The sequence below is a fragment of the Varanus komodoensis genome, unplaced genomic scaffold (genome assembly GCF_004798865.1).
Source record: "Varanus komodoensis strain SLA01 unplaced genomic scaffold, ASM479886v1 scaffold115, whole genome shotgun sequence".
NCBI lineage: Eukaryota > Metazoa > Chordata > Lepidosauria > Squamata > Varanidae > Varanus > Varanus komodoensis.
In genome coordinates this window covers 566,663-590,405 of record NW_025335330.1, presented here as the reverse complement: position 1 = coordinate 590,405, position 23,743 = coordinate 566,663, and the positions used below count along the sequence as shown (strand labels likewise).

General features: G+C 59.7%; 1 protein-coding gene across 3 annotated transcripts in view; it reads left to right on the top strand.

Annotated features, from left to right (window-relative positions):
• Positions 1-18,507: 18,507 nt before the first annotated feature.
• The window catches only part of ATP13A3 (ATPase 13A3), a 29,854-nt gene continuing 24,618 nt past the window's right edge, over positions 18,508-23,743 (top strand). For 2 of the 3 annotated variants that reach the window (XM_044421142.1, XM_044421140.1), the window contains exons 1-6: positions 18,508-18,748; positions 19,430-19,603; positions 20,402-20,587; positions 22,399-22,469; positions 22,553-22,633; positions 23,180-23,249. In XM_044421142.1, the coding sequence (XP_044277077.1) occupies positions 18,701-18,748; positions 19,430-19,603; positions 20,402-20,587; positions 22,399-22,469; positions 22,553-22,633; positions 23,180-23,249 (630 nt within the window). In that variant the 5' untranslated portion in view covers positions 18,508-18,700. Of the gene's footprint in view, positions 18,749-19,429; positions 19,604-20,401; positions 20,588-22,398; positions 22,470-22,552; positions 22,634-23,179; positions 23,250-23,743 lie in introns of those variants that run through there. The other variant, XM_044421143.1, reaches the window with a different exon arrangement.

Sequence of the window (23,743 nt, the reverse complement as noted above, 5' to 3'; positions counted from 1 at the left end):
GCTCCGGCCTGTGGGGGCCGGAGCCGCCGAGGCCGCGTGCGCCCCGGAGCGGATGCGAGCCCAGCGGTGCAGCGGCGAGGGGCCCGGGCGGGCCGGCCTGGGCCCGTCGCAGGCCCTCTCCCGCCCGGCCTCCGGGGCGGCTCTCGCGGGCGCGCTGGAGGGGCGGCGAGGGGCGTGCGGCCGCCGCGGTTCCCCGGAAGGCAAGGCAAGGCAAGGCAAGGCGCGGCCGTCCGGGGGCGCGTGAGCCGGCCGGGGCCCCGGGGCAGGGCGCGCCTTGGCTGCCTCCCCTGCCGGGGCGGCGGGGGCAGGTGGCGCGGCCGGGGCTGCCCGGGTTGGCGCGCTTCGGTCCGGCTGCCCGCAGGGGCTTTCCGGGGAGCTGCGTGGGGGTCCTGCGCCTCCTCGCCCCCCTCGTGCGGGTGACCAGCGGGGGGCTGGGGGCGCTGCCGGCGCGTTTGATGTGCTGAAGAAATTATGCCGCCGCTTGCAGCACCCGCGGGCAAATGGGGCAGGAAGGCCTGGGCAGCTTCATTCTTCTTGCCTGGGATCGGGGAGATCTGGCCCTGGAGCTCGCCGGGTGACTTCGGGCCAGCCAGCGTCTCTCAGCCCAGCCTACCTTGCAGGATTATTGTTGGGAGGGTAAGATTAAGAGAAGCAGGGGAATGATAGAAGCCACCTTGAGCTCCTGGGGAGGAAACAGGCAAACTATAAATCCAGTAGATAACTATTACTGTATTACACATGTACTTCATATATGAGATATCCTTCTTTTTTTCCCTCATGGAAAGCCGAATGTGGTTTACTCAGTCCTGCTCCACTGTGTTTTATCCTCACAACAACCTTGTGAGGTAGAATGAACAGAGAGCGAACTTTGAGGCCACGTGGGTACTAGAACCTGGATCTCATGGGCCCCATGTCCAGACTAACCGTCGTTCCACTGGCTCCCCCGTGGCCCAGCGGCCTGGCTCTCCTGGGGCTGCAGCTGCATCCAGCCTCTGTGTACGTATTTTCAGTGAAGGAGAACTGTCTCCTAGAGCAGAACCTCTTCTGTGCCGCAGTTTCCACCAGTCAGTTCCAGTTGTGTTGTCAGGAGCAGCGGAAAGGGTTAGGGTTCTGCGTGACGACCTTTCATACACTTGAGGATCACTGCCATGGCCCCTCCATCTCTCCAGGCTAAGCATGCCCAGGTTGTTCAGCTGCTCCTTACAGGGCCGGGTTTCCAGACATGGCTCTCCAGATGCAGTCTTGCTGGTGTAGAATAAGATGGAAGGATTACTCCTCGTGCCCTGGAGGTTCTGCTGCTGTTAATGCAGCCCAAGACTGCATTAGCTTCCTCAGCTGCCTCATTGCACTGTTGGCTCCTAGTCAGCTTGCAATCCAGTACCAGGCCGAGATTCTGCTTGCATGCACTGCTGCCAAGGCAGGCCTCCGCCCTCTCACACCTGCTCCTCCATTTTTTGGTCCCTGTGTGTAAGTGTCCCACATTTAAATGTGTTGCTCCTCATCTTGCTAGACTTAACTGAGTGTTCCAGTTTCTCTTTCAGTCTTGGTCCCTCTGTCCTAGTTTTGTGTCATCAGTCTGGTACACACTGCCTCCACTGCCCTTCTCCAAGTCACTTATCAAGCCACGGTGTTGTCTAGGCAACTCTTTCCCATCATGGTGATAAGGGTCGTGTAGGGACCTGTTGGATGCCTTGTGGAAGTCCAGGTGTGCCATGTGTCCAGCTCCCAAGCTGGTAACCTGGCCAAAAAAAGGGAGATGAGCTTGGCTTGCTGTGAGTCTCTGCTGAGAAGCCCATATCGACTCTTGGGACCCTGGGGCTTGTTTTCTGGATGCTCCCAGGTGGACAGTGTTCAAGCATTTTGCGTGGAAGTACCCTCAGGCTGACTGGGCTGAGTTTCCAGGGCCTCCCATTTCCCCCCTTCAGTGCAGGGCAACATTTGCCTATCTCCAGTCGCCTCACCTGTTTTCAAGTGCTGTCAAAGATTAAATAAAATCCACAGACTGGTACTGTGCCTGGGAATGGAATCAGTCTGACTGTTGAGAGGTGAACTTAAAGAAGCTCGGGGTGCAACCGCACACGCGTTTAGCCTGGTTGGCTGGGGAATGCTGGGCGCAAGAGAACGCTCTTCTGTCTAAACACGCCTAGCACTTCCCTCAAAGCCTGCGCTGGCCGTGCCCTTGCTTGTACGAGCCGCACATTCCCCCTGCTTGTGTTCATTCCCGGTTGAGCACAGCTGCCGTTATGGGGAAGGCTGAGGCCACGCAGGAGCCGAGTGGCGCAGGCTTCTCTCCAGCACCTGTTGGCAGGTTGTCATTTTCGCTGCGCAGCAAACCCTCCCCTTCCTCTGTCGTCGTCTTTCTTGTAACATGGTCCAAGGAACCTCTTTTCGTTCTTAGCACTTCTCACCAGCTGCAGCTCATTCTGGGACTTCATCTTCCTCACACTAGTCCTGTAGACTCGGGGACTCCTCTAGGCGTCCCCTTGGTGCTGCCCATCTCCTGCACGTGAGTTGCAGTTCATCGGGCAGCTCCCAGGAGAGATGCACACGCCTCTTTGACTCCCCCCACATTTCTGTCTCATGGGAATAGTGTGCAACTGTTCTCAGTACCTCCGTTTTCAGGCTCTCCCGTTCCTCTTGAACTCTTTCTTTTCATTCATGATATATTGCCACAGAATCCCATCCAACTTTCATTTTGGTTTTTCCCAGTTGGCTTTCCTAAAGTCCATGATAACACATCCAACTAACTCATGATTCACAACTCCCTGTAGTGTAAATTCCAAGATAATAGGGTCACTTTCCCTGAATGTTCCTGCCATTTTCACTTTATCTACCATTCTTCTTTGCTGGTCAGTTTAAGTTCAAGTCCGCAGGCTCCCTCCACTTTACTGCCTTCTAAGATCTGACATCACCAAGACAAATGAAGGAAATTCATTGAATCCTAGAATAGCAGAGTTGGAAGGGGCCAGAGGGCCATCAGGTTCAACCCCTGCTCAGTGCAGGACTCCCAGCTGCACCGTCCCTCTTGGCTGGCTGTCCAGCTGGGAATTCTTCACTGAGTCAGAATTCTGGTGGATCTGAGGTGTTCAATTGCTGTTCCCTGTTACTGCTACAGCTTGCCTCTGTCCAAGTTTTGTTATCTTCTTCCCCATCTCCTAAAGCTACCCGGTGCCTCTGCCTTGATTTGTTTCAGCATTACTTATGGAGGATGAAAATGGCCCAACTGTTTGGATATTAGTAATATCTGGCTACTCAGCATCTGCACGTAAGAACAGAAGTCGCCTGCAGGAAAATCAGAAGACAGCCGCTGCTTCCCCGTACAATCTCCCAGGGAAAGCTAGTAGTACGTTTAATTTCATTGCCTGTCCTGGTAGTGCCTCCTAAACATTTGGTTTGGGGTGCCTCAGTAGGTGCATGTCTGGGTGAGCGGTGGTCAGATGAATCCTTTAAAAGTTGCATTTCAACATGAGCAAGGCCGTGCTGTCACTTCTGAGAGCTCAGAAGTCTTAAGGCTACCCAGAAAAATGTAGCGCTCTTCATTTCCCTTGGCGAGAAGAAAATGATAGAGAAGAAAATGCTGCTTGGACTGGGAACGTTAAGAAGGGTTGTGATAACTGAGGAAGACGCCCACCAAGCTCTGACAGCTGCCGTGGTGTTCCACACGGGGGTGGGCAGCCTGGTGCCCTATGGATGCTTTGAACTACAGCTCCCACAACCCCCGGCTGTTGGTCATGCTGGCTCGTGCTTGTGGGGGCTGTAGGCCGGGGCATCTGGAGGTCTCCCCGCACTGCCCCCAAGCCGTGCTGCGCCGCGCACTTTTGTGCAGCCTCGATGAAGCCTTGGCCCGGAGGGCCTCGCTCACCGGAGCCTTGGCAAAGCCGCTCGCAGCAGGCTCCGACCAGTCGGGCGAAGTGGCGCGTCGAGGCCCTGGCGCTTCGGTCTGGGCTGCCCACCCCGTCCTCTTTTCCGTGGCGCTTGGTGCTGGCCCGCCCCCTTCGCCGCTGGGACGAAGTTGCCCAAGTCTCGGCTGGAGGTGTGCCAACATTTTCAAACAATTGCACAGAAATAAGGAAAAAGAAACGGAGGTACAAGGACAGCGTGGCCTTGCTGGACCGGACGAGGGCCGTGTGGCGGCGCGTTCTGTTCACAGCAGCCGGCCGGGAGGCCCGTGGGGGCCCGCGGAAGGGCGTCGGCGCCGCCTCCCCCCACGCTGCCCGGGAGCTGGGATGCGGTGGCTCCGGTGCTGGCGGACGCGGAGAGTCTTCGGATCCGGCGGCCATGGAACTCCGGTGTCGGTTGCCCAACCTGGCGGCTTTCAGTGCACTTTACGGAAACGAATTCCCTGGAAGAGTCGAGTTGGAAGGGGCCTGCTGGGCCGCTGAGTCCAGCTGCTCCTCCATGGGCTCAGCAGCACGGAGGTGGGGGCTGAAGCACCCCTGTCCAGCTGCCTCTGGACACCCCTGCCTCCCCAGGTCTTCGGTTCCATTTCCGTACTGCTCCAACAGTCGGGAAGTTTTTCCTGTTACCTATTCAAAATCCAACATCCCGTAACTTGAGCCCATTATGCCGTGTCTTGCACATTGGGCAATCGAGGAGCGATCCTGCCCTCCTCAGTGTGGCAGCCTTTCAAGTATTTGGAATGTGCCACCCTGTCTCCCCTCCGGCTTCTTCAGGGAAATACGCCAATTTCTTGCAGCCCTTCCCGCAGGCCTTTGTCTGCAGTCCCCCATCCATCCTTCCTGCTCTCCTCTGAGCCGTTCCCAGTTTGTCTGCTGCTTTCTTGAACGGTGGTGCTCAGAACTGGACCCAGGACTAACCAGTGCTGAGTAAAGAGGACTACAACTTCACATGATTTCAGAATGATGCGTTTGTTAACGTAGCCCAAAATAGCATTTGCTTTTTTTGAGGCCAGCGTCCTACTGTTGACTCACACTCAGCTGTGATCCACCACAGTTCCGGGATCCGTCTCAATTGCCACATGACTGAGCCGAGTGTTCCCCATCTTGTAATGATGCTTTTGGTTTCTTTTCCCCAGGCACAGAAATTTGCATCTGCCACTGCTAAATTTCATTCTTTTGCATTCAGTCCAGTGCGCCAACCTTTCAAGATCTCTTGGAGTGCTGTTTCTTTTTCCCAGGATATTATGGATCTCACCCAGTTCTGTGTCATTTGCAAATCCGACCAGCATTCCTTGCACCTGTTCATCTAAATCCCGAATAAATGCATCAAAGAGGATTGGTCCTGTACTGTCCCCTGGAATGCCCCACATGTCACCTCTCCCCAGTTTGAGAAGGTGCCATTGAGCCCACTGGTACTTTTTGAGCCCAATTCTTTATCCAGGGGTGAATCCACCTGGGTCTAGACCACTCCTGGCAAGTTTTCTGGTCAGGAAACATGGGCACTGGGCCAAGGGCTTTAGTGAAGTCAGCATATATTTGGTCCCTCAGTCCAGCAGGGAGGTTCCCTGATCTAAAGCGGGGGTCCGATTGGCCTTTCTGGACATGCTGGCTTCTGGTAATCCCTGCCTCACCATCACTGTCGTAATATCTCAGCAGAATAGACGGTGGTTCCGGGAGTTGTTCTTCCAGCTCCTTCATGACTCCAGGGTGAGGCTCATCAGGCCCCAAAGTTCCGAATTTGTCCAAAGCAAGAAGCTGTTCCATGGCCATGTGCCTGTCGGTCTTGAGTTGCCATCCTGCTCCTTTCCGAGGGGGTCCTAGACCCTCTTCTGGGAGAAGACCGAGCCGAAGTAGCAAGTGAGCACTTTGGCGTTTTGTCAGCGCTTCTTACCCTTCTGCCACCCCCGGAGCCGAAGCAGCTCCGCTTTCCTCTGCTACCACGCGTGTGCTGAAAGATGACCTTTCGGTGGCTTTTAGCACCCCTGGCTAATCTCGTCTTTAGCCGCCCTGGCACCGCCACTGCCACGCTGTGCTACCGGCCTGTGCTCCTTCGCCACCTGGCCTTCCCTCCGCTTCCTGTACGTGTCCTGTTTTGGTTTCAGGTCATCTCTAAGCTTTTTGTGACGCCAGAGCAGCTTTTCCTGCTCTCCTCCCCTTTTCACCTGTTCAACTTGCTTGTCATTGTGTATTTAGAATTCCCTTTCTTAAAAATGCCTACCCATCTTTGACTTCTTTTCTCATTAGAGTTGCTTGCCATGGGACCATAGTCATTAGTGTTCTGACTGTATTAAAATGAGCTTTCATAGAATCCAGGGCCTTGCAGGTTAAAAGCAGCAGCTTGAGTTGGACCTGGCGGTGTGCAGCCAGCCAAAGCACGCGGGCCGGGGCTGCTCTTGCAGGCTCAGGCATTCCAGTCTCCGTTTTACGTTGGTTGCTGCATTTTGCACAAGCTGTAGCTTCTGAACAGCCTTCAAGGGCAGCACCCTGTAGAGACATTACTAGAATATGCTTTACCAGAGCCAGGCCATCCCTGTCTAGAAAGCCTCAACCATCGATGACCGGAATGGTGCAGGGGCTACGCGTGCGGGGCTAGAGCTCAGGCGATCTGGGTTTCCGTCCCCGCTCAGCCATGGAGCCAACTGGGTGACCCTGGGCCAGTCCGGCCTACCTCACAGGGTGGTTGTGGGGATGAGATTGAGAGCAGCAGGAGGAGAATGATGGAAGCCATTTTTAGTTTCCTGGGAAAAAGCAGGAAGTGAATCTAATAAATACCGGGTGGTATAAAAATGAAATAACCAGGTGGAGGTGGAGCTGGGCCACCAGCCAAAGCTGGTCGAAGGCCTCTTGAGCCTTGGCACTCTTTCTGGACACTTTTTCCCTTCACAATACGCACAGATGTGCGCACGCACGCGAGCGGAGTAATAAAGGAAGGCTCCTCCTGTAGTGTAATGCGCTTGCAGCAGTTCGAAGCAGTCCGTAGGTCCAGCCATGGGGCAGCCACCCGGCACGCTAGCTGGCTGCTCGCATTTTCCTCCCCACCGGAGTTAAGTTTCCGAGGGAGCTGCATGTGGAACCCTGGAGCGCTGCAAGAGCCGCCACCCCCCCACACTTTTAATGGGTGGTTTTCAGGTGCAGGCAAGGTTATTAAATAACTTCTGGAGGCAATAAAGGACCGCTGGGTTGCTCTGACTCAAAGGCCAAGTGCTGCCAGACCCGGAGCTGAACCTTGCTGAGCGATGATGCTGGCAGAGGGTAAAGTACAGACCTGCCTTGGCATGGGGCGCTCCTCCTTGCCGGCAGTACTCTGGCAAGGGAGCGGACAGCTCCACGGAGGAGAACAGGCCAGCCGGTATGTGCCAGCTGCGCCTGCTGGCCTGGTGGCCCAGGACTGTGGGGCAGTGAGTCTCAATGGTGGGTGCTGGAGGCAAGCTGGGTGCCCCAGCTCGGCTGCCGCTGGAGGCCGGACGTGTGGCTGGCGGCGGTCCTGGTTTTGCTTGTGTGCGGCTGCTGCCGTGACGGTCCGTGCAGCGCCACACGCGGCAAACAGGCCCTTGCCGGGGCCCATGGTGCGCTTGCCGGGCTGGGTGTGGTGCAGGCAGGGCCACAGCCCCTGTGGGAGCGCCTGCCGGAGGGCACAAGCCCTGGACTTCAGCTGCCCTCCGGGGCTTTGTGCTGCCAGCGGCAGGTGCTCTACACCGGCGCTCTCCCCAGCGCGGCACAGTTCTGCGTGCAGGTGTTCTCGAAGGATGGACCGCCTCTCAGGTCTTCATAGCTTTGTAGCTGTGATGTGCAAGCCGGTTGATCACCAGTGTGGCCATGCGCAGTCCTGGCGGTTGTGGCAACGTGGGGCATTAAATGGCCCTGGCGGGCGTGTGGCATGTGTTTTTCGCATTCCAGAAAACACAGCATTATGTAAAGAGTACATAATTTACAAATGTAAATATGACTTTGGTTTAATGCTTGCCAGATACAATGGTCTTGCTTAACCCTAAACTCTCAAACAAAAGCTCGCATTATACCAGAAAACCCAAGATGGGAAGTGATAAAAGGGGCATTGAGAAGAGAGCTTTGTTAAAAATTAGCTGGTATGCTTGTAAAATTTCCAGGTATTCATTCAGCAGTGATGTCATGCTCATTGTACCGGGGTTGTTAGTGGAGTAAAGTGAGAAGCTTTGTTTGCCTGTCAGCCACAGAGCTGTTCCTCAGGGGCCCTGTCGGTACCAAGGGCCAGGGAGGGGTAGCCTAGCAGATCCGAGTGGGGCTGGGAGCCCGCACTGGGGAAGCTGCTTCTCCAAGCCTGCTGGCCTGACTAGAGTTAATGTACTCAGAGGTGCCGAATCTTTGGTCCGTGAGGAGGGATCCCCCCGGCAGCGCTGCTTTGCTAAGTCTGTGCATGGAGAGGAATCATGTGCCGGAACAGGTACAGTCATCAGCTTTCAGCCGATCTCATTTGTACGTAACAGAGGCGAACCGGCCGTGGCGTGTGCCTGGCACTGGCTTTTCCTCTGCATAATCCGCCCCTGATCGGCCTGACTGGAGATTTGAGTTGTGACTCGCAAATGCGGACACCGCGGGTTTAGCGATTCACAGGTACAGATTCGTTTTTAGGCTGACTGTGGGTTGTATAATGCACAACCAACTGAAAGTGTCCAGATTTACATACTGCAAATCAACCACTGATCAAGCCGGTCTGTTAGGCAGCGTGGAAGCAGGCCTCACTGGGCACAGGCTGTGGCGAATTGTGGGCCAATCAACCCGAGATTTGCCACCCTTGTGTGCAAACGGGCCAACATAACAGCAGTGTTTAGAAGTGGATCCAGTGGGATCCAGGGAATTCCAGGTCTGCTAGCTTAACTTCTGTCCTGGGTAAATTGGTGTTATTGAAGGTAGAATTGGCAAGCACCTAGAGGGGACAAGCCTGCTGAGAAAGAATCTGCATGGCTTCTGTTTCACTCGCATTTGGAGTCTTTGGAGCGCATCGGGACGGCGGGATTGGGGTGCCAGTGGAGGCTGTTTCCCTGGCCTTCCAGAAGGCCCTTACTCAGCACTGCAGAGCAGACGCAGCAGTCGTGGAACAAGAAGCCCGAACAGTGGCATCCAGAAGGGCCAGCTGGGCCACTGGGTTCAGCCCCCTACTCAGTGAGACGCGATCGGAGGCAAAGCCTTCCCAGCAGGCGGCTGCCTGGGGCGCCCCCTCCACCCCCCGCGTGTCCGCAGGGCTCTCCCCGCCCACCCGATCAGAGTCCCCTGGCCAAAAGCAGGGCAGATTGGCCTGGCAAGACGTGTCACTGGCAGGGCCCTGCTGGCCCCTCGGGCGCACTGCGTCGCCTCACAGTTTGGCTCCTCCAAGGGAGGAGAAGCGGCCGCAGGAGTTGGCTCTTCCGCCCGCCCCTGTGTCACCCCAGGTGAAGTCCCTCAGGCCCTGCAGGTTTCAGAGAAAGGTGTTCCTTGGCCATTTGCCCAGCCGTCTCCAGCGGCCATCCAGCCCCTTCAGCTTGAGCTTCGCCCGGTGGGGGGCATAAGCCCTCTGCTAGGAGAAGGCTGAGCCAAAGTGGGCATCGAGCGCTTCTGCCATCGGGTGCACTCCGCTTCTGCCTCCCCCGGAATCGGGGGGTCGGGCGTGGCGCGGCCACTTCCCCCAGAGCTCCTGCAGCTGCCGCTTGACCCACAAGAGCAGCCCTGTCGGTCAGGACCAGGTCAGGGATAGCCGATCGGGTTCCTTCCTGCACTTCCAGTAAGAGGAGGTTATCAGCTGTCTAATTCAGGAATTGCTTGGAGGAGCCGGGTTTGGCAGAATGCGTCTCCCAACGTGTATCGGGGAAACTGAAGTCCCCCATGACGAGGACGTCGTGCCCCTTGAACTGCTCCCTGGCAGTTTGCTTTTCAGAAGCTTCGTCCTCGGCTTCTTGACTGGGCAGTCACTAACGGCTCCAGTGGGCCCGCTTCTTCCTTGTTCCCTTTCTGTTGATCCAGTTGCTCTGGGTGGGGCTGCTGAGCTCCTCCTCTTGTAATGCTGTGCAGTCCCCCCTCCCTTTCGGTGGCTTCCGGTCTTCCGGAGCAGGTTAATCCCTCCATTTGCTGGATTCCTGTCATGGGAATCTTCGGACCAAGTTGCAGTGACACCTCGCAAGCTGCATCCGCCCTCCTGTGTTAAGAGTTCAGGTCCAGGCTGCTCGTGTCCCACGCTGCTGAAGGGCACGTGCTTTCTAGTCCAGCTCTCCGGCCTCGTTGGGCGCCATTGGAGCTGCCCTCCATTGTGGTGCGTAAGCCCCTGCCTGCTGTTCCGCCAGGTGCACGACGTCTCCCTCCCCTGCAGGAGTCCGTTTAAAGCCCCGGGGATCAACTTCCTGCCCTGTCCAGAGTCCTCCCAGTCCTGCTGTGGCGCTGCCTGTCTTCCGGGTCGTGTGGCCTGCCGTCCCAGAATCCCCGCATCTCGCACTGGCATTCGCTCACTCGCATTTCTCTCTGTTTCTCTTCCAGGGCCTCGCAAAGCTTTAAACTCTATTATGATTTCTTCAGGGCTCTCCCTGGCCATGTCCTTTGTTCAGACATGGAGAAGAGGCAGAGGAGGTGTCCCCGTGGGCTTGGTGTGCACGGGCCACCCCTCGGTTGCCCCCTGCCCAGTCTTCTGGGGAGATAACATGCCTGACAAATCCACGGGGCTCCATGGGGAGCGAGGTCGCCCTCCCTGGCAGCGGGGACTCTCCCGTGGTGCCGCTCGTCAGCCCAGGTTTGTCGCCTCTGCCTGACGGGCCGGTGGCCTCCTGCGTGCAGGTGCCCCGCAGTCCTTCTTCCGCAGGCGGCACTCCAGCCTCACCGGGGAGCCTGCCACGGCTCCAGCACACCACCGCTCCCACGGGCGCAGCACAGGGCCAGGCTCTCCTGCGCCCTGTCCCACATCTTCCCCACCCCGGATGCACCCCCGCCTGGCCCACTGGCCCCCGTTCTGTCCAGGACTGCCCCTCTTGTTGTCTTGCGGTGTGGGGGGGTGCTCGCTGCTACAGCCGTCTCGGGCGAGAAGCAAGCACCGGGCAGCCAGGCAGGTCCGCCGCTGGAGTCGCCTCTGCCCTCAGGCCCCCTGCTCCCGGGCTGAGCCACTGCACTGGCTGGGCTGTTGTCCGGACTCCCGTGAAGGAAAGCCGCAGGGTCTGAGCAGGGTTGAAGTGTGGCCACTGGGGCTTGGGTGTGGGGAGGTCGCTTTGGGGCCCCGAGAGGAGGGGAGATGGTGCTGGGGGGCTGCTGGAAGAAGAGAGCCCCGCAGGGGATTCAGCAGTGGCAGTGGGGAGGCGCCGCTGCAGGGGCCTCCAAAGGCCTGCCTGCACAGTGACGCGCCCTGCGGAGCGGCTCTCTGCCCGTGGCCGTCGCCTGCTTGGAATGGAAACGCAGCTCCCCCGAGAACGCGCGTGCCAAGGAGCCGCCCTCCCCCTGGAAGACGGCCAGCCTGGGCAGCCTCGCGGGCGGGCAGCAGCTCTGCTCGGCCATCCTGCAGCCTCCTGGTCAGGCTGCTCGGGCGCCGGGAGCCCCGCGCCTAAATGCTGCCTTCCGCTTCCACAGCTGCAGATCTCCCCCCGCGTCCCATGCTGTGCCCCGGCGGAGGGACAGTCTCCTTGAAATCCCCTCCTGGGACCCTGGAGCGCTTGCTCTGCAGCCCTCTGGGTGGGGTGGGGCAGTGCTTGAACCAAGGCCATGACACAATGAAGCGGCCCACAGAAACCCCTTTGAAAACATTTTAAGGCATTTGGAAGCAGCTTAATTCAAAGCAGACGTGCTGCAGACTCTGGGCATGGGTGCCCCCATCACGCCATAGAGAGCCCCCGATGAGTGGAGCTGGCATGTCATGAGCGGGGCCAGCTGGAGCCGGGGGTCAGACTAGTTGGCCTGGGAGACCCCTTCTGACTCGCTCTGTTTCTAGACACCTCGGTGGGAGGGATGCCAGTCTAGCCAAGAGTAAGAAGCAGGCCAGGAGGCAGAGGGTCGGGCCCATCTCTGGCACTCCGGCAGTGAAGTGCCAGCCCCTGGCAGAACAGTGCTGTGAGACCTGCTTAGGGGGCTGGGGGGCCCTGCAGCATGTTCGGGGGGCTTGGTAAGAGCCGGTGTGCGTGTTTTGTAATTGTTTCCGTAAGTCACGTGGTGTGAGTACATCGTTTCCATAGTTCTTTTTATCATGGCCCGCATGTCCGTGTCTGAATTGCAGGCATCCCGCACGTTGCCCCCGGCATGGCGTGCCCAGTGCACGTATGGCAAGGCACACGCGTGATACGCCTGCTAAAAAGTACAGTTTTTGCAGGTACGTATAGGTAGGTGTTTCTGTGGAGGTTGGTCTTGTGTTGAAATAAATCAGTGTTAAGCGTGTTCTAGCGTCTGTGCAAGGATGGGACCATTGCTTAAAGTAGCCCACCTGCGTTGGCCCAGTGGAAGGCGTTTGAACTGGGAGCCTGCCTGGGGGGTGGCGTCGGAAGCACAGGGCGTCTCTGTGGGAGCAGGTGCGGGGGGGCCGTGCGGGCTCCCTTGTGAGCAGGTTGGCCGCTGCTGCCCGTGGGTGGCCTGCTCGCTAGGGGCCACGGACCACCCCGCACTGTGGCTTGCCCAGGAGGGGCGGTGGGGGGCTCGCTGCGGCCGTCTCTGTGGGATGCTATGTGGAGCGGGGGACTCTCGAGCAAGGGGGGGAAGCTTGTGGCCCCCCAGACCAGCGTGGTCCAACTTTTCGTATCCCGAGGGCTGCACGAGGACTTGGCCTGGGACCCAGGGGCCACACAATGAGTTGCATTTCCATACTGTAAATGGAAGTGTGTATCTTTGGCTGAATATGCACGGGTAATATATTGAAAGGACCATTCATTAGTGGCACAGTGGCCGCTCCTCTGGGGTGGCCCATCCCTTTCTTCCCTATTTTTCCCACCCAGAAACCTTCCCTTGTGGCCCTGGCCCCTCCTTCCCTCTTGGAATTGGCGCGCTCGCGCTTGAGCCGCAGCAAGCCCCGCCCCCAGCAAGCCCCGCCCACTCCTGCTGACGAGCCTAGAGGGGCTCAGCTCCCAAATGCCTTTGCACTTGTGGGCTGGGGTGGTGCGGGGCACGCTGGCTCGGGCTCTTCCAAGGCTGCGTCTCTGACCAGCGATCTTCCCGAGCCTTGGGGCGCCCTGGGAGAGCTCGCCTTAATCCCAGAGGGTAGGAGGGTAGAGTTGGGAGGGGCCAGGAAGGCCCTCAGGTCCAACCCGCTGCTGTTGCAGGGCACCAGGGCACACCGTCCGCTCCGACGGCTGTCCAGTTCCACCTTGAATGTCCCCAGGGTGGGAGAGCCCACCGCCTCTGGGCAGCTGTTTCCACTGCCGTTTGGTTCTGACGGGGGACCAGGTGCCTGTGCCATCACTGGGATTCGGACTGCGGGCGAATGGGGGACCCCAGTTGAGAAGAGGGCTGCAGAACAATCCCCCATGTGGCCTGTGCTGGTCCACCCTGCTCTAGGCGATGAGGCCTACAGCTACCAACCTCTGTCACCGCTGGCCTTGCTGGGTGGGGCTGATGGGAGTTGCAGGCCAGAGCACCTGGAGGGCTGCAAGGGGCTCAGCCCAATGGGAAGGCAGTCCTGGGAGCCGCTGGCTTCTCGGCCTTCTGTCCCTTTGACATGGCTTGCAAACCCTCATTCAGTTTCTGCTCCAGTCTTGGTGAGGAGGTGGCGGGCTTGCCGCTTTCCGCTTGGCCGATCTGCTCTGGTGCCGGGTCGCCTGGGCTGGCGACGGGCGAGGGTGTGCTCGGGCTGGCACTGGCAGCGTTCCCACGTGCCTTCTGTGTGTAGTGCAGTCACGGCAGACCTGTGAGCAAGGGGGTCGTGGGAGGGCTCCCACACACTCGACCGTTCCGTCCTCTGGCTGGCCTGGAGGCCGCAGGGTTTGGTCTTCCCTGGGGATGGTGGCAAGCTTTGGAGGGAGGGGCGACTGGGCGTCCCGTGCGCTGCTGCTCGGCCATCCTCCAGGACACCAGTGGAAGGTGAGCGGAGGGAACTGCCCTGTTGGCGTGGCGCCTCCCACGTCTGTGGTATCTGTGCCTCCCCAACATCCTTTGTCCTCTGTGGTGCTGCGCTGAACTTCTGGGCCCATCCGTCCTCAGAATGAAGGCAACGTTTTGCGAGAGAGGAGAGCCGGCAGCATCGTGTGGCCCCTTCCTCGGAACGGCCCCTCTGCGGGGCTCCCCGCAGCCGGCCCGTGTCAGACGCGCTCTCCAAAAACGGCGCAGCAGTTCCGCCTCTGCATCTTGCTCTGCGTGGCCTGAAGAGTGATTGAGAGGCACATGTGCCGAGTCTGACGCTGGTGATGACCTGCACGTGGCTTCCTGCCGCCTGGCTCGAAATGCGGCCTGGGCACTGTGCAGAACGGGCTCGTGGCCGCCTCCTCACCCCCTTGCCTGGTTTCTCCCTCTCGCGTTGCCTCTGCTGGCTGGTCTTCCTCAGGGACACCCTCGAGCAGGTGAGTTTTCTCGAGGAAGCCAGTTGAGCGCTTCTGGGGGCGGGGGGGGGTTTGTCACGTGGACCCGGCAGAGTCAGCATCGCATCCTTGGCTCAGTGGCCCTTGGCATCTGTGGGCCATCTCTGGGAGACATCTGGCTGGTCGTGTTGGTGCTTGCCGGCCACACTTGTTCTGGCCTTTAGATTACTCCATGGAGAGAATGCTAAGGGACGGTAAACGGCTTGGTCTGTGAAGCGCTGGCGCCTGTGGCACCGTTCCTGCGCCTCACATTGTGTGTTTACGCCAGTCCCGAGCACAAAGCTCCCCATTGTACGGGCAAGGAAGGGTTTGGTCGGCGGCATAATGTCCTCAGTGCCTTTGGTAGCGGAGATAACATCAGGGCTTCTGCGTGTGCCGGGCCGGGCCGGGCCGCGGCCCCTGGCAGGCCATTGATGTGCTTTGAATAGAGTGTGCTGCCCCAGCAGTCTGGGGCTGCGCTCACATCCTCCCCCCGCCCCATTCAGGCTCACAATTGTTTTGGGGGCTTCTTGGCCAGTGCCAGGCGCTCTTCTGATAAGGCCTTAGGAAACTTTCTTTTTTAAGAGTTTAGACAAAATAGTTCATCGGCAGGACTTCCCCCATAGATAGAGCTGGCCATTAAGAACGGCTCCACGGAAGTCCGTGTGATAAAAGCAGGAGAGGAGGCAGAGCTGGGGCAGCTGATCTGGGGCAGAGCGGCTGGCCGGCTGGCGTGCCCGCCTGCCTGCTGCCGTCGGCCGACCTGCCTTTTGTGCGCTCGCCTTGGGACAGGTGTCTTCCTTGCGGATGATGACGGGGTTCGGTCAGTGATGGGGAGACGGTGCATCGCGTTGCGTTGCGTTGCGTTGCGTTGCCTGAGGCCCCAGTGTGGTGCGTGTCGGGGACACCTGGCGGGGACCAGCAGACTGGTGATGGCTTCCATGCCATGCAGATAAAGCCCCTTGAGCTCGTCCCACAGGGATACTGAAGAAGTGGCGCTTCAGAGGAGCCGTGGATAGGATTGCTTTTGGGACTGGCCACGTTTTGTTCCAGAGTTCAAGGTCAGCAGGAAACTTAGTTTTATTTCTCCCCCACTATGTAATTTCAGGATTGGCTGTACTATTTCAGAATGCCTGAGAGTGAAACCACGCTGCTTGCAAGTGTAAAATAATTTTAATCATTGACAAGCGCTGCTTTTTGGAAAATGTTCTTTCTGTCCTGTGTCAGGGCATGCCCTTTGTATGTGACCTGCCATGCGGTTGAGTGTACTCTGACCCTTTTGGGGTTGCTCTGGTGGTTTCAGAAGTGGGTGGCGCCGGCAGCAGAATGTTTCCGAGGGGGCTGCCTGTTCATGTGTCCAGCGGTGGCCGGGCAGCCGTGCGCTGCACCAGGGCACTCCGGTCTGCTCCCGTTCCGCCGGGTTTTCCGCTGCTGCTCAGACCAGACTCGGCTTGCACTGAGCATAGCTTTGGGGGTTCCTCCTTCGGTCTCCCCCTGCCAGTCCTGTCTGCGCCTGCACAGACACGAGGGCTCCACTTCTGCATCTGTTTTGACCGCAGAAGCAACTGTTCCGTGAGGGAACGGGCTCTGCTCCACCTGGAAGCTGTGAGCAGCCGGGGAGCGTTGGCTGTGGGGCAGTTAAGCGGAGCAGGCATCCCGAAGGGGGCCGTGCTTCCACCTCCACGACGCGAGCAGTTGTGGCAGCTGCGTTGCACCCGTTACTTTTCCTTGCCTGATCCTTCCCGGAAGGGGCTAGAGCAAGGAAGAGCCGCTCTCTTGTGCTCGGCTCCATCAGCCCTGCTGGGGTCCTGCCGCTGACGCCTCTCCTGCGCTGCTGCTCCCCGGGCGGCTTTGCGTCCTGTCCCTGTGGCGTCCTTGCGCTTGGTTCTGGCATCTCCCGAGGGACGAGGGCACCTCTGTGCTGGGGTTGCTGGACGCCGAGCTTCTCACAGCCACAGGATTTCAGAGCTCTCTTGGCCTCGCGGTGCTCTTCCGTAGCCGAACCCTGCCTGCCTGCCTGCCTGCCTGCCTGCCTTCTCCCCGTGGACTGAGCGGCGTCGTGCCTTTCCCATCGATCCACTGAGCAGCGGCTCTGTAGCTGCTTCTTGGGGGATTGTTGGCATTGTGCAGAGCTGCGCCTTCGGGAGGTGTCCCCTCGGAGGGCTCGCCTTCCTCCTCTGCCCCCTTGCGTGGCTTCCGCAGGGAGGGGCAGCACCAGAGGCCTCCGGGACGGGAGTCATTATGCCCAGTGGTCGCACAGGCACTTTTCTCTGGCTAGTGGCTGTGGCCGAGAAGACAGACCTGCCCGTGTGAATATGCACGAGGTGGGAATGGACTGGCTCTCGCCGCCTCAGTGGGTCCTTCTCTCCCCATACTTGGCACTGAACGTTGGTGGCGCTCCCCATTCTTCTGGCACCTCAAGCCTTCTTGGTTTGCAGGGTCATGGGAGGGTTGTCTGTGCCCGTCCAGCGCTCACCTGGCAAGGTGAGCCCCAAAGGCACCCTCATGGAGGGCCTTCAGTGAATCGGGGCCATTAACGTGAGCCGTGCGGCTGTTTCGCTGCCTGCCCAGTTAAAGTCGGGCTGCATAATCTGAGTTCGGGGAGACAGGGCTTTTGTGGCCTGGTTGTAGGTCTCCATCTCCGCTGGGATCCACATGGAGAAGCAGTGACTATGCAAGGTGTCTTCCTCCCGCCCCATAGCGATATCTTGTCAAGGTAAAAGGTGAAGGCTGCCTTTAAAGGGTGAACGTCCTGTTGAGAGGGGGGGGGCGATCCATAACCACTGTAGGTAAGCACAGAAATTTATTTTTTGCTGTGGAGGCATTTCTTGCCACCTGGATATACTTCGACACCGCACCAGTAAATTCTAAGAAAGAGGGGTCTTAACAGGGGTAGGGAGTGGTTTGCTTGGGAGTCCAAACTCGGACTATGGAGGACCTCAAGGGAGGAGGTGGGTTTGCTAGCGCTGGAGAAAGTGGCTGCCCCAAGGACTTCTGGGGGTTCCACGGCAGATGAGCCTGAGGGTGACCTCTGGTATTATACTCAGTACTGGAGGCAGGGTGCCTCTCAGTGCCAGTTGCTGGGGAACATGGGTGGGAGGGTGCTCTTGCTTTCATGCCCTGCTGATGAGTCTCCCCCACAGTGCTGGACTAGATGGCCCATTGGCTTACTTCATAGACTCATCGAAGAGCAGAGTTGGAAGGGGCCATGAAGGCCATCGAGTCCAACCCCCTATTTCCACCTAAGAATGAGAAAATACCGACATATTTTAATACTGACTCCATTAGAACTCAATACATATTTCAACTTTCACTTTGATTTTTTGTTTTGTGTTGTTTTGGTAGTGAGAACAGTTAGCAACTGTATCTATCATTCCACACCATTTTTATGCCAAGCCCTCACAAGACATCATGATAAAACAATATGCAGAAAAATGTACAAAAATTTAAAAATAGGGAAGTACAACAGTGATGTGGTGACAACAACATGAGTCATAAAACAAACATTTTGCTGAGTGTGGTAGCCGTAGAATTAAAAAGACAGACTGAACAATCACAGTTTTATTTCTGTACAAGCCAGTGGCTGAAGCTCAGTGGCTCACAATAATTTAAATTAAACTTTGGGTCTTTTACGGGTGGCAAGAGGACGAGAGGTTTGTGAGACACAGCCCTTCTCTTCCAAAGTGTAGAACCTGCCTCCCGTCCCAGGGCTCTGTGTTTGCAGACGAAGAACTTGGATGATGCAGAGTGACTGTGAAGCAACCACGCTTCTTCTGTTTGCACACGGTTTGCTAATATAAAAACACACAAAGCGTGTCAGGTTAACATTTCATTTTGCTGCATTTGCTCTTGTCTGGAAATCTTGCCATGATAGGAGTGCAGGACTGAGGGAAGGTCTGGCGATGTCCCAGTGGAAAATTGTTTGTAGGGTGTGTCTAACAATTCCCACAAATGCAGCAATGAAGGGAAATTTTATTCCAGTGGTGGGATGTGCAAGTGAGAATTAAAAAAATTGTTTTAATTTAAAAAAATATTTTAAAAATTATTTTAAAAAAGAATAAAAAAAAACCTGACTGCGGACTGAAGAGTTGCTTCCATCAGGAAGTTGGGTTGCGTGTGAGCACCTCTCTCGGCAAGTTGAAATGCAGGGAGGCTCTCGCTTCGGCGCTGGTCGATGCTGTGCGAACCGGGGCGGCAGAGGGACGAGGAGCCCCGAGGAGAGTATCTGCAGCCCCTGCAGAGCGAGCGGATCCTTCCGGCAGCTCCTTTGAGAGTGGTTTTCCCTCTGTCCCTTGTACAGGCCTTCCTGTGTCTGACACGAAGAAGCTCCACTTCACACTGAACATGGAGAACGAGGAAAAGTTACTCAATGAAGGCGAAGAAGAGGAAATGGTAATTGTTTTTCTCAAGTAGTTGAGAAACTACTAGTTGAGAAACGTGGCCTCCGGGTTCTGCCCCTGCCCCTGCCCCTGCCCCTGCCCCTGCCCCTGCCCCTGCCCCGAGCGGCACTCGCCATCGCCCCCCCGCCCCGCTGCTGCGGCAGGGCAGGCAGGCGGGACGGGGCAGCCTTCCCTTCCTCCCAAGGGCTGGGCTTGCATGGCACATGGCGACGCAGCGTGCTGCCCCCCTGCCCTGCTTCCCAAGGGGTGGCTGCGGGGCTGGGGCTCACCTGAGCAGCGGCCATGGGGGAGCACTTTCCTGCCTCTGGGAGGGGAGGGAGCTCCCTCTGCCGCCTTCCCAGTGGGGGGCTGGGGAGAAGGCGGCCTGCCCACCCTTGCGCCCCTCCCTGTTGAACTCGGGAGGGGGTGGCTGCCAAACTCCCCACACTGGGGATCCTGGGGATGCTGGGAGAGGGGGCTGGCTCACGAGCAGACCTGCTCCCAACTGGCAGGGCAGGGCAGGGCAGGGGTGGGCAGCTGATGTTCCTGCAGCATCCTTGGGGTCCTGGGGAGGGGACTGAGGGGCGGGGGACAGTGCTGCAGCCCCCACTACGCCGGAGCGCTGGCAGCCTCCCGGTTGGAGGGCCCTCCCAGGTCAGGCGTCACGGTGCCCTTGCCTCTTGTGTCCTTGCAGAAGATCTGTGGCTATGCCCTGTGCCGATGGAAGCTGGCGCTGGTGGCCGTGGGGGCGCTGGGCACCTGCGGCTTCCTCCTCCTCCTCCTCTACTGGAAGCCCGAGTGGCTGGTGAAGGCGACGTGCCGGAGGGCCCCGCTTGCCACGTGCGAGGTGGTGCTGCTGAGAACAACGGTGAGCTGGCGCTGGCCCTTCTGTCCTGCGGGGCCTGGCCGGCCGGCCGGAGGGGGCCCCGGGTGGTGGCGTTGGCCGCTTCCTCGCGCAGCGCGTGGGAGGGAGCGGGTGCTGGCTCGGTGTCCAGCACAGGAGCCCCGCGGGCTTCGGCCTGCCCGCGGTGTGTGCCTTTGCCGCTGCTCCGCAGGATGTGTCCCCGGAGCAGCTGGCTGAGGCCCTCAGCAGCCGCGGGGCCCCCACGCACGCCCGTGTGTCTGTTCCTCTGCCGCTGCTGCCGGAGCCTCTGAGTGCCCGGGAGTGCTGCTTCGCCTGGCGCCAGGGCGGCCCCACGTGGCTCAGCCGGGCTGGGGCGAGCGCAGAGGGGCAGCTCCCCCGCAAGGAGAGATTGTGGCAGTGCTGCTGGTCAGCGGAGACAAAAAAGTGCGGGGGGGGGCAGGTATGGACTTCTTTGCCTGTTGTGGGGAGAGCGGGCAGAGGCACTCGGGGGAGGACCAGCTGGCGGGCTCCTGGGGGATGGAGGCAGGCGCCTCCGAGTGACCCGGGGGTGCCACTCGCAGGCTCCTCACGAGTGTCTGGCCGGCCCTGCCTGCAGCCTGGCCGGCTTGAGGCTGCCCTGGTGTCGCCCCGCCTGTGGCCCTGCGGGTGGAGCGCTGCCGTGCTGTGCAGGCTCTCCTTCAGCATGACGGGGTTGACGTTTTCTCGGACTGAGTTGCCAGCTGCGTCTGACGACCGCTCGCTCGTCTGCGTGTGGGTGCTCACATTTTCCCCCTTCCTTTCTTTTGCAAACCTTTCCCAAAGGATGAATTTCAGATGTGCTTTTGTGCGAAGGTTCGCGTGGCCCTTGCTCTGGGGTCCCACCCGTTGCAGGCTCCCGAGTGCCTGGCAGAGGAGGCCACCGATGGCTGCGGCGGTCATGCGCACCCGGATGGCTCCGAAGAGGAGGGGAGTGGCCGGAAGAGGCGTCCACAGTGCCGGCTGCAGGAGGTACTTCTGAGCAGCCCCTTCCCTGCCTTCCCCGCCCCAAAAGGGCCTGCCTGGCGAGAGCCGGAGGCTGATTTCTTTCCCTGACAGGCGTCTTGCGAGAAAGCAAGGCCCTCTTGGCGAGAGACGTCCTGCGCCTCCACCTCCGCTGGCGTCCGCCTGTTGGGCCACTGATCCTGAAACACCTTTGCACTGTTAAGTGAGGTGACAGCCTGGCCCAGAGCTTGCGATCCTGCCCCTCGGGTGTTGAGTCCCCAGGGCAGAGCCGGCCCTGCCGCAGGATCGGAGCGCCCGAAGCAGCTGCTGAAGAGCCTCGGGCAGCACCCTGCGCCGGTGGGTGCCCTTGGCAGGAGGCTGCGGTGCACGAGGAGGAAGGCCGGAGGGCACTGGCGTGTCGCCCGGAGCTTGCTTCAAAGGGAGGGCTGAGCTGGCGGGCACAGGCAGGCGGCAGGAGCGGGCGTGTGGGGCTGCTTGGGCGCCACGCACGGAATGAGCCTCATTTTGCCACCTTGGTGCAAAAAGCGGCTTTGCTCCAGAAGCAGCAGCCAGGTTGCCGCCCGTCGAGCTGTCAGGGCTCCGGAACCGCTGCAGAGACAAAAGAGCCCGGGGGGTCTTGTTTTCCTTTTGGTTAAGATGGGGCCCTCCCGGGGTTGTGGGCAAGGTAAGCAAAGGCTTGCCTGCCCTGCCCTGCCCTGCCCTGCCACCGCTAGCCAGTCCGTCCCTGGGCACCTGTGAACCGACCCCTCAAGTCCTGGCAGGGGAAACCGCCCCGTGCTGGGGCATCCCCACCGCCCAAAGACCCCAACCCCACCACTTGGTGCGGGAGGGAGCCCTCTACGGCTCTGCCCGGCGGGCTGAAGGACGCGTGCCTGGAGAGGCCCAGAACCGCCCGCGCCAGTGTGTGGCTGCCGCTCCCTCATCTGGACCCAGCCAGGCCTGGCCTCGGAGCCATGGCGTCTTCGGCCCGGAGCCCATGCCCGCCTGGGCCGTCCTTTCTGCTGGGGGCCCCCTCCCCCCAGAGCACGCCGGGGCCCGGCTTCCTTTTGAGACTGCGCGGTTCTTCCCCGGCAGGGCGGGGCCTGCCTCCATTTCCAGAGCGGGAGTCCCTTCCTCTCCTCCCTCACTCTGCCCAGAGAGATCTCTTTGCCCCACGCGTGCAACCTGGTGACGTGCCTCTCGGTCCCGCACTGGGGCCCCCCCGACGCCGTGCTGCCCGTGGGCTGCCTGCTGCCCTTGCACGGCCTGGTCGGGGGCGGCAGCCTCTGCGTGAGCCTTCTGCGTGTCGGCCGGCAGCTGGACGGGCCCCGCGGGAAGCTTTGGATGCCGGAGGCGGCGGTCAGAGGCTCTCGAGCACCGTCCCTGGAGCAAGCCTGACGCTCCAAGGAGAAGCCTCCGCTGGCACAGCTTGCCGAGGAAGGGGGCTTCTCGCGGGGGGGCTCATAAGGGTCCGGCCACGGGAGAGGCTGCCCCACTCTCTGTTCCCCTCCTCCGACTCGGCGCCTTTGCCAGCGTGGCCTGTTAGAACGGGCACCGTGGCTCATATGTTGGGTGTGATTGTGAAAGCTACAATTCCGCTGCCTAATTAATGGGCACAAATGCTTTCGGGAACAAATACCTGCAGGTACAGAATTCACCTTTCGGACGTTGAACGGGCATTTCCCCGTTTCAGAAGTAGCAGCCCCCTACCAGAAGAAGGGCATCATCGTGTGCCCGAGCCAGTGGAAGCGTGTGGTAGCGGCTCGGCGTGCTGTGGCAGGAAGCGCCTGCCACGTGGCGATCGGGCTGCCTGACAGTGGTTCTCTCTGTCCTTCCAGGCCCGTTATTTCACCCACCACAGCATGAAGTATTTCTGGAATGAGGTGACCCAAAACTTTGGCTTGATAAAGTAAGAGGCAGTCGTGGACGGAAGGGGACCGCTCTGCCTGCCCGGGTGCCTGTGTTTCATTTCACCATCTCCTCTCCCTCCAGGGGCCTGGAGGAGGCCACATCCTGCTCTTCAGTGCACAACGAGCACAGCACGGGGCTGACGGAGGCCATGCAGGAGTACAGGTGCGCCCTCGCAGAAATGAAGGGGCGTCTTCCGGGCGGCCCCTGGCAGGGCGGCATCCGGGGGTGCTGGTGCCTGCCTGTCCGAGGCGGAAGGCTTCCTTTAAATCCCGAGCCGTCATAGGTTGCTCGTCATTCGCCTTCCCCACGCCCCTTCCTCCCGCACGGACCCGGGGCGGCCTGCGCTGTCCTTCTGCGCCCCGTGGATCCTCACGGACACTCCCCGTGGAGGAGGCCGGACCAAGGGGGAGGGCCTGGCTCAGCAGCTCCCGGGGGCTCCCACGGCTGCGCGGCGACCTCACCGCCGCTGCCAGCAGCCCGAGAGTCAGGCGCGTGCCTGTCTGTGGGACGCGCCTGTGGCCGTCCAGGTGCTGTGGCTGCAAATCCCATCAGCCCGCACCTTGGCTGTGCTGGGCCTGGAGGGAGGTGCAGGGCAGGATGGCGGGGGCAGGGCACGTTCCCCCCCCCCCCGGGTAGAGACTCACCCCCTCTGGCCAGCAGCCGGCTTTCGCACCCCAGCGAAGTGTTTTCTGCTTCCTTTTGACACAGGCAGTTGTTCTACGGAGTAAATGAAATTGCCGTGAAGGTGCCCTCCATTTTTAAGCTTTTGATCAAGGAGGTAAGGGCCCGGCACTTGCTGCTTCCTGGCAAGGATTTCTGCGAGTGCAGGGTGGGGGTGCGGCGCCAGCGAGTCTCGCCGCTGGGTCGCTCCCTCCGGTTGCGTGCAGCTCTGGATCTTGTGGGCTGGTGGCGGATCGTGGGAGCCATTCGTATTTGCGCCAACTGGGTCCTTTGTTCTCCCCCCGTGAGTGGGACCCAGTCTGTGCGGGACCCGTGCCTCTGAAACGAGGCCGAGCGGGTGGCGGTGTGCCCTGTGCGAGGGCCGCACACCGTGCCCCGGAGGGCCTGGGAGCCCCGGAGGGCCTGGCGTGTCCTGGGCTGGTGCAGGGCGCGAGAGGGGCGGGGGCCCGGGCCCAGCCGGCCCCCGCCACCCGCCCAGGCGATTCCCATGCCGGTTCTGCGGCCGGAGGCCCTTCCCTCCTTCCCCTCCGCGGGTCAGCTTGCCCCGGCCCATCGTTTCGTTCCAGCTCGCTCAGAGGCGAGGATGGCACC